This window comes from Folsomia candida, unplaced genomic scaffold (assembly GCF_002217175.1).
Source record: "Folsomia candida strain VU population unplaced genomic scaffold, ASM221717v1 Fcan01_Sc028, whole genome shotgun sequence".
NCBI classification, from domain to species: domain Eukaryota; kingdom Metazoa; phylum Arthropoda; class Collembola; order Entomobryomorpha; family Isotomidae; genus Folsomia; species Folsomia candida.
In genome coordinates, this window is record NW_019091220.1 from 500,393 (window position 1) to 514,063 (window position 13,671).

Below are 13,671 nucleotides of genomic sequence, written 5' to 3' on the forward strand. Positions count from 1 at the left end.
CGAACCACTTCTTAACAATATTTTTTGAAATTCTTGATCTTTTTTTTGTAGACCATCCTTCTCGTCGACACAACTCAGGCACAAGACGAATCATCCGTTGACTGTGGGCAATGCGGGAGCCACTGTTACTTCGTACAGGGTCGAGCAGGTGAATGTGACGAGTACGGAAGATGCATCTGCGACTACTGTATTTTCAGAGGTATTTCCAAAATAATAACTTTTTAAACATAAGATTTGAAAATCACACTGATTATAAATGCTTCAAAATTTCATTCTATTGACAGCTTGCAAAAAAATGTGTCGGCGTTCGCAACCAGGCTCGGTAGCTCAATGCGACGACACGACTTGCAACTGTCTCAGCTAAGCTGCTGCTGCTGTTGACCACTCCCCCACCCGACCAATTTATCGTCACACGCCTCAACGAATTCCAACAGCAAGATGTCACAAGACGCATGGAATGTTCAAAGAAGTCACAAATTGAATGTGAGCAACTGAATGATCCAGATTACAATCTTTATATGAATGTTCAAAATTTATGTGTATTACATATTCGTTATCATGAATGTGGTCAGTTTTAAGGTTTATTTACACACCCACTCACTCACTATGTACATGTACAATTTAATAGACATGTGTAATAATAATACGATAATTTCTATCTACTCTATATATGTATCAAATTGTACGTTATGTAAATGTATTTATTCTACAAATCGTCTCAAATTTTAAGCCTAAATCGTTGTGAGTAAATGACAAGTTTTATTTGTAATTCATCTTTCCTTGAATGTTGGGTAATTATTTATTTTACGATTGGCTATAGCTCATCGTTCGTTCCATACAGTTAAAGACGTAGTTATTTGAAATTCTGAAAAGATTACTCAACATTTACATCGTAACATTTTCCATACATCATACGGAGCTGGGATTAGATGTGAAGATGACGAAAACACTTGGACGGAGGACATTTATTAATATCGTATTACTCATTACTAGCCATTTTTATCAATTATCAATGAATCTTTCCTCCATGCTTCGTCCCAGCACGTTTCTTGGAATACATAATTTTTGTGTAACCGAGCCACAAAGGTCCGACAGGGGTTATCATCGGTTTTGGCCGTTGACTGAGAATGAGTAATAAACGTGCCCTTGGCATTGTAAGGAAATTTTAGCAAAAATTCATGCAAAAATGATATGCATAAAGTTTACGAAATTGGATTAATTTTTAAGCATAAACGTATTTAAAAGGAGTCGCTACAAATAATGAATGAATTTTGAAAAATAGTCCATTTCGCAATTTCCGATTATTTAATTATATGTAGATCGTTTAAAATTATGTGTACACGTTTTTCTGCTTCCTTCCTACATTTTCGATGTATGTAACTTGTCATCAATCAAGGACTGGCAACTTTGTATGTGATCCAGATAATCCATAAGTCTACCAAATTTTTGAAGTTTGATGGGAAAATCACAGGTTTTAAGTTTGTTAGAAAACTCTCCTCGTAAGACTTTTAGACACCTTAGGACACACCCTGTCACTTTTCCATATTGATTTGTAGCCCTCGTAATACCTTAATTCCCAACTTTTGCACCTTGCGGCACAAAGGAACTTGTTTAAAATAATGGCTTCTGTTGCAAAAGATTTGCTCTGATTTCTTCAAAAAATACAATTAATTCACAAAAATACCCTAATTTAGTTTACACCAAAATTTTCTAATTCAATCAATCACTCGTTCATTTCCTGTTAAGAAAGTGTCTGAAAATGATTTTACATTACATATTCTCCTACACAATTTTGTCAATTTTTCACTAGGGCAAAAATTACGCTACGCAGAAATTTTATGATGAACAAGTTTGATAAGGTCTCGACTCGAGCCAGTTATGAGAACAAGGCAGACAGCTTTTTTTAAATGTAAAACCTGTAAAACTTACATCATTCCCGACCCGTGAGAACATTTTAGTCTCTGAAGAAGGAAATTATATATGCAAAGCCCTGGACAAAACCTGGCTGGCTTTATATTCAAATGACCCCATAATAATAGTTATTGCAGAAATTTCCTTATTGCATATTTAGGTTGTTACATTGCACCAGCTTAATTTATGATAAATCCGATGGATTCAATCCGATTGATAACTTACAGTGCAACATTTTTGGTAGGGACGGCACTAATTGGCGGTTCCATCCACTTTTTCCGATGTAATAGTGCAGACAGTTTAAAATATCCGAATGGATCAGTTCTCGGCTACTATTGCCCAGTCGTCAACGAGTCTGCTGCAGCCGCAATTATAGAAGAAATTGAAAAACAAGACAAATATTACGACGAAAAAGATGACGCCGTTCCTGACACGTTTCTTCGTTTAGGTACGTATTATATTTTCTTCACAAATTTCTGAAAATCCGTCAATAACGTTTTTTTCTAAGAACCTTTATCCAGGGACTTATCGTAATCAGTCATTAAGTAATGTTATCACACAACAATATTCTGCACTCCCAAAAAGCTGTCACTTTCAGTCATTATCTGTATACTTGATGAGTTATTGGTTACGTAAGCATTCCTCGAAATTGGGGAGGCTTGAGTAATAATAACAACGTGCGTGGGGTTTCATGTTCATTCGTTTGACAAGAGTCGTTGTACGTATGTTTGAGGATTTTCATGAGTTTTACATGCAGGGATTCTCATAACGAGAGATAATCTAAACATTTTGGCAAGTACGACTGGTTCATGGTTGGTGTACAACAATGCAATAACGTATGTGCCATTGTCGCATCTGCCCCAGCCACAAGTTCGTTGATTGCATATTGCAATTCCATTACCAGAAATATGCATGCATGATGATGAACCAGTAGGCAACACAATAAGAATGGCAGGTCAAGTAATAAAAGGGGAGATTGTGTAACAAAGAATGCTCATTTGCTTATTAGATATTTTAGTGTACAATCACTCCTATTCTTGGCTGCATGCTTTATTGTTTTCCACATTTGTGCAAAATCAACGAATAATATTACACCTTCACGCTCTTCCTGAATCTAAATATCTGGTATCATCCGTTTCGGTTTAATTAGTGTACAAAAAAATTGTGACAATGTTTTTTAGTTCAGTGAGCCTATTGTTATTTTGGTTATCCATAACTTCTGCCCGGTTTCGAGGAGGTAGGGACCGGGACCGGGCAGGGCTTACAACGTCAGCCCCTATTCTATTTCAATTAGGTATGCAAGTTCTCACAGTTTTGTACTTATTGTTATGTATTTCGCTAATTAATCGAGGTTTATCCCAAGGCTAACTGTGTTAGTAGTAATTGATACCAAGCAATGATACTTACAGGTAAACATGACGTGTATATGGATCAAATAACGCTATCTGGCTTTTCTTCTGGAGCGACGTTTGCTCAGCAAATGTTCATCTCACACTCGGCTTTGTTCACAGGAATAGCGTCATTTTCTCATGGTAAATCCAATGGCTTAATACGTATTAACACGTGTGTGAATTGTGCATTCAATTTGTATGCAGTATTTGTACATGTGTAATTATAAAGTGGTATAGTGATATCTACACGTCTCACGTAATAATATTTAGCATACTACCGATGTGGACCCGGAAACGGGAGGGAGGCAGATTATGACAATGCCTGCACAACAATTGGAACCAATCAAAGTTATAATCTTGACAATGCTCTTGACGATATTCGATCTTATGAGCAGAGGAGACTTATCGACAGCACGGGGAATTTGAGAAACAAAAAATTATATGTTTATGCAGGAGCTAGAAGCCAGATATTTAGTCTTGGTGAGACAACGATATCAGTTATTACACATTATTTACAACTTCGAGGTTCCAAATTGTATCTGATTTCAGATCAAAGCTTGGGTGCTGTAAGCATTTTTGAACCATTTATAAAGAGTTCAAAATATATTAAGACCGTCGTTCAAGATGCGACTCAATTGCTGGTATTATAATAATTCATTCTTGCATAATTTTAAATGGTAAACATTTTTCTCATATTTATTATTTTTTCAGCCCAGCGACAAATTTGGTGCACCTTGTACAATGTCCGCGGAACAGAATTTCTTTATTGGAAATTGTGGATTTTCTGGAGCTGCAGATTCGTTGAGTTTCCTTCTTGGAGACGCTATTCGACAACCAGGACGTAAGTCAACCAATTTTTACCTTGAAATTATTAGCCAAAAAATCAATCTAGCTCATTTACGACATTATTATTATCTTTTAGACAGTACAAGAGCAAGACATCAGCAACTCCTTACTTTCGACCAAACCGAATTCTTTTACGGCTACAATGGTCCAGAATACATGGATTCCAAAGGATTCATTTACGTGCCAAGACATTGTCACAGGCAGCGATGCTATTTGCATTTTTACTTCCATGGTTGTCTTTCTGGAAGGTGATTCATTCTGTGAATTCTGATTATATTGTGATCCTGCATGAGTTATTATGCATACTATTAAGCTAAATATTGTATGTGTCTATTTATCAGAGAGTTCAATGGGACTGATCACATAGTTAACTCTGGGTTCTTAGAAGTCGCCGAAGCAAATAATCTCATCGTTGTCTTTCCCCAAGCTTGGAGCAGCATGCCCGAAAACATGATTGGGTGTTGGGACACGTATGGATTGACATCAAGCTTATATGGTAACAGAAAAACAAGTGACATCATAAATTACTCTCTTGCCCTGAGAGAGGTGATTAGATAAGGTCATGTTTTTCCTTTCAGCCACGAGACAAGGTCCGCAGATCACCGTGATCAGAAATATGCTTTCAAGACTTTTAGGAATGGACAATGAAGTGCCTGATGTGCCTGATCACGCTGTCAAAATACGAGAACGAGAACCACTCGGAATTGAGTTTGAAATTGTTAAGGGACGAGAAGTATACTTGAGATAACATGAAAGAGCTTATCCTATATGATGTAAATTTTGTGTCATTAATTAATGTTTGCCAGTCAATTTAGTCTACAATAATACATTTTAGAGCTTGCATCAAATACACAAATGTAAAAATTAATAAATAAGAAAAGAAGTATTTTTCTGTCTTTGATTTCGTATCTCATTTGTATGAAGGAAGCCTTCCTTAATTTAAATATATAACATTCGATATTACATTAATTTGCAGAATTTAAAATAATATTTAAATTATGGAAAATACTACGTATAAATAGAGCTACAAAATTGTTAAAATTAATACATGGGACGACTAGTTTGTCACTTTGACCACTTCTGGTGGTTGTGTGGCCTCCTCAGGCTTTGACACTGGATCTACTTCAACAATTGTCATTGGTTTTAAGCCCAAAGTCCACAATATCGGTGTTAAGGATGGATCTCTCCCACGGAATTGTCTGAAAATTTTATTCGGATGATAGCCGCCTCCCATAGCAAAGAAACTCTCCCTGAACCTATGATATATATATAATTTAGGTAAAATTCTTCTGTATGAAAAGGAAATGAGTAGGATTGTATTTATATTTTTGCATTGCAAACATCCACCTTTGGCCGTGATTTCTCCATGCATCCCTTCCCTGTCCCTTTTCAACGAATTGTTGATACGCATCTGCAGCCAGCATTTGCGACCACAATTTACAGTAGTAAGCCGCAGCAAAGTCGCCACTGAAGATATCAACCATTGTGCATACGTGCGAGTCTCTTTTGTCAAGCTGTAACGGAGCATGGTAAACTGGCCATAGATTCTTCATAATATCCATCCAAAACTCTTTTCTGTAGTGAAAAAATACAGAATTAGAAGCTAGAGCTGAATTTGACAATATTTGCTGATTCAATTACTTTTTATAAAGATCAATGTCCAAAGCAGAAAGGTACAGTTCGTGACACAAGTCTGTAGCAGCCATGTGTTTCCTGGAACGTAAAACATTTTGAATGATATCATCCGAAAGTTTCGATCCGTTCTCATAATGACAGCTCATTTCTTTTACGACGGCTTTGTTGCCCAACCTGTTAAGCAAAACGTTAATTAATAATTATTAATGATAATTTAAATGAACAACATAAACCAATTCGCTTACCACATGGTCATAAACTTTTGTGCCACAAAAATTGCGTCCCATTCAATATTATTAGTTCCAGAAACTTCATGATATGGAACAGTCGTTAGCAAATGTTGTAAAACTTGGCCGAACTAGGAGCACAAAAAACACCAATGTTGTACATAGTCGCAAGTGTTGGTCAAAAAAAATAGTGCGTCAAAATACAACAAATTGATACCTTTCCGAAAAGAGCGTTCATATCGTCAAAGCTCAACAAGGAGGGTTTGCCGTACATTGGTGGGAGGAAATTGAAAACAAGAGTTGCCAAAGGACTCATCTCAGGAACTCCACATAACGTTTTATTTCCTAGCATCCATGAACCTTTGCTCAATTTCTGCTTAGGTCTGAAAGGTGAAAGTATGGACCCATCAGGATAATTATTTAATATTTATGAGCGTATATTAAACCTACCTGGAATAAGGGTCCAAGTAAAATCCTCCTAATTTTAGATTGCTTTTCTTATCAAATATTTCATAATATGCTACGTCCTCATTCCAAACTTGAATGTCTGCTCGTTTAGTTTGAATACTAAAGATATCCTCTGCAAAAGCACACAAGTTTTTCCAAACTTCAGGAAATGGAAAGAATTCACTAACAGCATCGTCGTCCACACTGAAGATCAGAAAAAAAGTAAAAGGTTATTTTAGTTGGAATATACATAATATTATTGTTGGTATTATTCAACAAGTACTTGAATAGAGCAGATCTTTGTCGTCGTCTCCAAAAGTCGAGATCCCACGGGCGTAAAATCCCTTCAAATCCTCTTGATCCAGCAAAACTTTTGAGTTCTTCAAATTCTTCGACTTGTTTTGGCTGGGCTGCGTATGTTTATTTTAGGCAATCAACACAAATTATTTCAAAGTTTGATTAAAATTTTTACATACCATGAGAAAATAATGTAGATATCATCGTTTGCACGTTATCTTCAGTGCCTGCCATCTTTGTCTGCATCGACAAATCGACATAGTTTTCAAATCCCAGTAGCTGAGCTTGTTCTTGTCTGTTTTAAGGTTCATGAATTGTAATTATGTCAAATTCGACAAATAAATTATATTTAACATTAGAACACACCTCTTTGAGCGAATTTCCTCAATGTGTATACTATTGTTTATACTTTTATCCGAATATCCTGATGCTCTTGTATTATACGCGTTCCATGCATTCCACCGGATCCCTGGTTCAGGACAATATTCCATAAACGCTTTATATGTTGGTGACGATAGTCTAACAATCCACGGGGCCTTGTTTGGTTGTGATCTACAAAATAGAATAGCATAATGAAATTGATATTCGTATAATAAAGTAGCATAATGCGTAATAAGGTGAATGGATGAGTGCTCACTTGTCTTTTGCTAAATGTTTCAGCAAGTGAGTCGGCATATCCCCAACATATTTGGGTTCTACAATCAAATGTTTAAACCCGTTCGTAGATTCATCGACATTGCGCCTGAATTTTGTTCTTTCTTCAGTGAGTTTTTGAAGTACTTGGCCCAAATGAACTGCAGCATTTCCAGTCAATTCAACTCCGGATAGACTGCCTTCCAGTAAAAACTTGTCCAACACTCTTTGCTGTGGCTCATTCAGCTTTTGAGAGTCGACTTTCATTTCCTAAAATCAGATGAACATAAAAATATAAATGTGTAATGATAATGATCGAAAATACAAAATAAATTATGTCTACCTTGCAAGCAAAATAAATTGGAAGACTGGTATATTTTTTGCTCCTGGCTTGTCTTGCTCTATCATGAATACGATTGTAACCTTCACTTGGGAAATAATCATTTTTAACAAGATTAAGTGTTTTTAACACTCCCCAAACGTAGTCGAATGTCGCAGAGGTTGTTTCTAAAGGTTCCAATACATTTTCATAAGTCCTCGGGTATTGTGCATCTAGAAATTTCATTTAAAATTCATCAGTTTCAATCTCAAATTCACTAACAAAACGTGATTTGTTACCTTTAAGCTTATCTTCAATAGTCCAAATACGAGACTCCATCTCTAACGCTAATTTACCCACAGCATTTACGTAATTATTTTTTGTCAGCGTTTCAAATTGAGGGTTTTTCTTCACATCAACCAAAGCATTTGTTTCTGGATCATCAGGAGGCATTTCCGGAAGTCTAGCAAATACAAAGACCAATCCAATTATTAAAAGGAGAAAACCACCACCAATTTCTTGTCTCTTACAAAACAATATATCCCGGTTTAGGTCCGGCTCCAATAATCGAACGATGTTGAAAGTTCGAATTCGAGCTAATAGCACTCACAGTATGTCGACGACTAATTTCGCCCCTACATCGTGTTAGTACTCGCGACATAATTGTTACCAGTTGATATCAACTAAATGATTTAAAACAGGTGACAGAAGACTTTACGACACAAGAACAATCACAAATCACAAACCCATAATTCCCAAAAGTGTGTGTACGAAATTTCTAAAACTATTTCACTATTTGTATGAAGTATTATTCAAAAATTAAAAATTTAACAGTTAAACAACATTTGAAGAATACTTATTTCATGTGCGAAGTTATTATTCCGGTTTTGCAAATCGCTCAAACTCACCGGCCTTTGCTTTGGCACGTGGGAAATGCGACACTCATCCTCAGCAGCAGGAATTGAGACAAACTTTCTCCAAAAAAGTTATTCGATGAATAACAGTCCTATTTTTAATGTTTCTCGTCTACTTTATTTAAAAATTTGTCAGCATACTTGATTTGATAGGGAAGCGTATAATCATGCTTTGACGATTTGATTTTTTCATTAATTGTAAAAGCTGATTGTCAATGACGTTTCATTTAATTTCATATGCAGCGATTAAACAAACTGTTGAATTATTCAAAGGTTTTGATTCTCGACTTGTTCGTACTTTCCAGTTCAGAAATTGTCAAATAGTAATTAATCCCTTGTTGAATGAAAACCTTGAATCAAGCTCAACTAAATAATGTGCAAATTCAGTGATGCACATCCAATATCAAATTAAAACTAAACAAAAACACAACACTTCAGTCTTTGAAATTTTCAAGGTTCAACAAGATTTAGGTTGAAATTGTTTTTACTTGAAATTAAGAAATCTCCGTTTTAGGAATGAATTTGAAATCCGTAGTAATTGATGCAGTAATGGAAGAGTAGCTCAAAAATAAGTTTCAACATCACATTACATATTGTCATTAGATTTATACTCCAAATCTCATTTATGTAATGGTAGGGTCAACATCTTAGAAATTATTTTAAATTCTGCTCAAATGAACGAGAGAATTGCTTTCACTTGTGAAGAAAAGCTGTAATTGAAAACATACGACATACTTAATGATGGTTATGTGCTGCTAGTTATGCAACTTTGTATGGCAGCAGCAGCAGCAGCAGTGGCAACGTTCCCAGAATATTACATGTTTTGCAAAGAGTGAAAGCAGGCAGGGAGAGGAGTTATTATTGGGGAGGAAAGAAAACGGAGACAGAGCGTGAAGAAGATTCACTTGGTTGATGGCAGGGAAAGTGTTTGTTTAATGTGCAGTAGAGACATTTTTTGTTGGAATTTAATCACTCTTTTTAACTAATGGCTCCAACGCACTAAAGTTGAGCTGTGGCAGCGTCTCCTTCCTTCTTCACAGGCCTTTTCTCAATTTGTTCTGGCTACAATTACTACATACGTGGGCTGAGCATGTAAAGGAAAAGAGTGAAGAATAAATGTGCGAACCTCACTGCAAAAGTAAGTGAAAGCCAAAGAGAGAAATTCTAATTTAATCTTATAAAAATTATGCACCAGCCAATGTCATGTGAAAATAAGCAATTTTTAGTGGACAAGATACTTTTACAGCGTTCGAGACTATTTTGCGACAGGAAGTAAGAAATAAGAAAATTGTATGTAAATATGTATGAATGTAGAGTCGTTGTGCTCGAAGGGCTTTGCATGTAGCAGTATCATTTAAGTTTTATGGTAATTTTGTCGACTTGACTAGTTGACTACTGTACATGGGATATTAGTGGAGATAAATGCGTTACAGTTGGAAATAAACGGGCAACCCTTTTTTCTTGCCTTGAATAGATTTTAGTCAGGGTCAGTTGAGTGATATTCTTGGTACCATTTTCATTTTGCGAAATGTTGTGCCATTTTCTAAAGTTAAAAGTCGAGTTGAAATCTCTATTCTACAATTAAGCAATACCAGAGATTTAGCAGACCAATGACCGAGAAATGCATGACTCAATCAAATTTAACTGAAACTTGATATAATATATTGGTAAAAAACTATTTCTAAAATTAACCGTCTCGAACGCCCACACATTTTTTTGATGATTTTTCTTTACAATTTCTTCCTAATTGTTTGCGCAAAGAAGGTACTCGAGAAAGACATTTTCGGCGTCTGACATTGCAAAATGTGTAGGCGGATGGATCCCGTTGTCGTTTATTTTAGACTATTTTCCGTTGAAAGTGATTATATCGGCACAATGCTTCTTCTTCCCACTGATGGATAAATAAATATAATGTAGTCGAAATAACATTCCTCAACTATCGACTCCCATCTAAGAATGGCTGCAAGCTAAAATATACATAACTTGATTTAGCAATCTGCCCTCTTGAAATGATAACCCTACTGAATAAAGTAATTTCTGATGTCACCTCTCAGATAAGATCACCACTGCAGGGGGTCATTTTCAGGATTAATATTCTTATTACAGCTTATGTAACGGGTTATCCAGCCCAAAGCGTGTATATGAAAAAGCTACATAAACACAATACTCCCACACTTCTAACACTAACACTAACACAACATCACCACCCCATTCTCTGAAAGATTTTAGCACAATCTTCTTGGAAAATGACAATCGTTTCGCTTGACTAGACCAAACCTAAACTGTGAGTTGAGTGACGTGAGTATGACAGTTAAGGCATAACAGGATCGCTTCTGCTCTAATTCCTTTAATTATCTGTGCGATTGTCACAGAAAATCTCAGTCCGCACATGTATCGTCTTCTTCTCGTGTCGCCTTTTGCATCCAGCAAACGTTGTAGAAAGCCAAATCCTGTTGAGCAAATGAATGCGTAATTACTGCGAGTATTTATCACTTTCTCTTTGTACAGATGTTACTTTCCCCTTCTAAACCAAAAGCGGCACATACAACAGCGCGCATATGCATGACAAAGATAAGGATGAGTAATTATTCTCGTTTGTTAGATTACTTGATTAATTGTTTAGAGCGAGTGAAGGAAATATAATGAGACGGAGAGGGAGAAAGTGTATCTCGTTCCTGATGAATATCTGTACATTTAAATGCTAACGAGAAGAAAAATTCCCTCGGTACACAGGATTTAGCAGCGAATACGTATGAAAAATATTATTAAATACGTATTTCCTACTGAAGAAAACTACTTCAAGTCTTTTAGCCCAAGTCAACTTACGTTTTCTGTCCCTCTAATATTTTTATACTTGGGAAAATAAGCTCACTCTGTAGTCGTAAAATGATGAACGATTGTCATTTTCCTGTCACAATTCCACTAAATACGAACAAGTTGTTGAAGACGTGGGCAAAGTAGTTGGAGAAAGTTGTGTCCCAATTCGATCGTTTGTAATCCACGTGGGTATTTGAGGCTTATCCTCTTTGCTTAAACATCTTCCTCTACATAAGGTAACGGGCCACACCACTAACCAACCGACCAACCACAACGAAGTTTTGCATGGTATATACGAGTGAACTGTACGACATTGCATTTACATTACACACATACTGCATTTTCTCACCCGTTGCTTGAACAACTTTGTACAAATTCACGTATATTTTCGAGTAGTAGTTTGTACGTACCTAGAGGAAAAAAACTTGAAAATGTCTTTGCTCAGTCGGTTGATTTGACGGGTGAAAAGCGTGAAAGTGGTGGGCGGCAGGGAAGCATTGAAGTAGGATTTGTTTGCCAAAGAAGAAGAGGTAGTATCTGTAGTGGTGGAAAATTACTACTGCACGAACAACTCTACTCTCACCTATTTTGGACACTACTTAACTTAACATATGCAAAAAACAAGTTGCATCTCTTCTCCACCGATGAGCAAACTTTGGATTTGCGTGCGGATTTTAACGTCTTAAGTCCTCAACCTCAAGTTTTGTGGGAGCTCATCGTCTGACGATGTGGAATTTGTAAATTGAGAAAGCTTAAAACAAGCACGACGACGGATGAGAAAGTTTCTTGGAGGGCGAGAGAGACGGGAATACAGTATGATCCCATTACAAAGACCTTCGTAACGTATCATCCCATTTCTTATCCCTTTGGGAGATATTTTATTGGTCGCAGTGCACGGACTGAATTATACATTTGTTAATGTAATCCGGAGGAGATTTGCTTAATGTAAACCTGTCTATAAAATTCCCCATATACTCAAAAAACTTTGGTTGTGGTGAGTTCTTCTGCGTAATATTGGGCTAGAAATTTACCCCAAGTACATGCCAAGTGAACGTGTCCAGTTTATGAAAATAATGGAACAAAGAGAATCAAATCTAAGGTCTGGGTCGTAGCAAGAAAGAAAAATCCGGAAGCTACGTATACATTTGCTGGCAAGGTTTAGGTTCTATTATTGACTTCAGTGTACGAATAATGCTCAGAAATTATATCTACTGTGGATCCTTTGTTTATCAGGGTGGCCATCCGGCATATATTTCGGTATATATGTGGACACATCTGAGATATCTTACAGCGAAGCGATGGCATTTGCAAAGCAAGTACGCATAAGGAGAGAAACTGGTATTTTCCGACCCAGTGACAAGATCGATTTAACAGGGATGGGAAACATATATATCAGAATTACGAATGGATTTGACACATCCAACGTTTTCAGTGAAAGCTGATTTATTAACAAAATCTGAAGAGAAATTGGCATTTGCTTCGTACAGTGGTGGCTGAATAGGATAATTCTGGGTTACAGTTGTGTCCGTCCATCCCTCATACTACTTTTATCACAGTAAAATGCACTAACTGCTGGTCGCGTAACGTGCATTAAATGGGATTATACGGAAGGTCCTCAGAGTAATCAGTGTAATCACGTGTGTCATTTGTCCAGTAATCTGATGCAAATTCTGCAATATGCAAACAACCTGGAACGGAAAATGTAGTGTAGGAGGACCACAGGGACAAACGGTTGGCTAAAAATGGTCTATATTTGCCATATGGTAATTACGATGTCAGAATTCGTTGCTCTCTCAAGGTCAGACTTACATCGTGATTAGATAAGTTAACGAAGAAAACTTTTTACATTTAGGTAGCCATCCAAAAATGTATGAAATGCGCTGTACATGTATTTTTTCAGTATTACTTTAGATTTTCTCCCAAAAATCATGCCCGACTATTTTATCAAGAAATGAAGTACGTCGAATGAGTCATAAAACACAAATTGCGGTAATAGAGCACGACATTCACGATACGATTGCGATTATACACACGAAAAAGAGAAAGTCTGCGGCGGCAGCGGATCTGATGTTATCTTTTCCCCATGCTGTTTATTCTTGCGCTAATACTTTCCGGTTCCTGCCAAACTCGCACGGTTTTCAATTCACTTAACGTTCAACGGACAGACATTGTTGCTTTTGTGGTTCTCTTGCACAATATCGGACCGTACTTTTGGTGTTGGATTGTATTTAATC

The 13,671-nt window shown here is 36.6% G+C and overlaps 2 protein-coding genes across 2 annotated transcripts; one reads left to right on the forward strand and one right to left on the reverse strand.

Moving 5' to 3' along the window:
• The first annotated feature begins 2,094 nt into the window (after positions 1–2,094).
• Positions 2,095–5,034, forward strand: LOC110859858. The gene is made up of 8 exons (XM_035859823.1): positions 2,095–2,359; positions 3,321–3,443; positions 3,573–3,782; positions 3,852–3,943; positions 4,014–4,143; positions 4,225–4,396; positions 4,490–4,644; positions 4,727–5,034. Exons 1-8 carry the CDS (start codon positions 2,098–2,100, stop codon positions 4,894–4,896), a joined length of 1,314 nt encoding a protein of 437 aa, XP_035715716.1. The 5' UTR covers positions 2,095–2,097; the 3' UTR covers positions 4,897–5,034.
• On the reverse strand, positions 5,013–8,601 carry LOC110859857 (probable cytosolic oligopeptidase A). The gene is made up of 13 exons (XM_022108869.2): positions 8,237–8,601; positions 8,006–8,169; positions 7,731–7,939; positions 7,392–7,657; positions 7,121–7,306; positions 6,934–7,049; positions 6,741–6,867; positions 6,461–6,661; positions 6,228–6,393; positions 6,029–6,141; positions 5,790–5,957; positions 5,496–5,723; positions 5,013–5,404 (listed from the first exon to the last, which is right to left on the reverse strand). The coding sequence occupies exons 1-13, from the start codon at positions 8,365–8,367 to the stop codon at positions 5,206–5,208; spliced, it is 2,274 nt and encodes a 757-aa protein (XP_021964561.1). The 5' UTR covers positions 8,368–8,601; the 3' UTR covers positions 5,013–5,205.
• Between the last annotated feature and the right edge of the window lie 5,070 nt (positions 8,602–13,671).

What these genes read in the sequence shown, in the direction of transcription:
- LOC110859858 (XM_035859823.1), top strand. Translation starts at nt 2,098, where the DNA reads ATGATAAATCCGATGGATTCAATCCGATTGATAACTTACAGTGCAACA. An exon ending in AATAGCGTCATTTTCTCATG is followed by an intron (nt 3,444 to 3,572) that starts GTAAATCCAATG and finishes AATAATATTTAG; the next exon opens with CATACTACCGATGTGGACCC. An exon ending in ATTGACATCAAGCTTATATG is followed by an intron (nt 4,645 to 4,726) that starts GTAACAGAAAAA and finishes TTTTCCTTTCAG; the next exon opens with CCACGAGACAAGGTCCGCAG.
- LOC110859857 (XM_022108869.2), bottom strand. Translation starts at nt 8,367, where the DNA reads ATGTCGCGAGTACTAACACGATGTAGGGGCGAAATTAGTCGTCGACAT. An exon ending in ATCTACATTATTTTCTCATG is followed by an intron (nt 6,868 to 6,933) that starts GTATGTAAAAAT and finishes AAACATACGCAG; the next exon opens with CCCAGCCAAAACAAGTCGAA. An exon ending in TGGAGAAATCACGGCCAAAG is followed by an intron (nt 5,405 to 5,495) that starts GTGGATGTTTGC and finishes TATATATCATAG; the next exon opens with GTTCAGGGAGAGTTTCTTTG.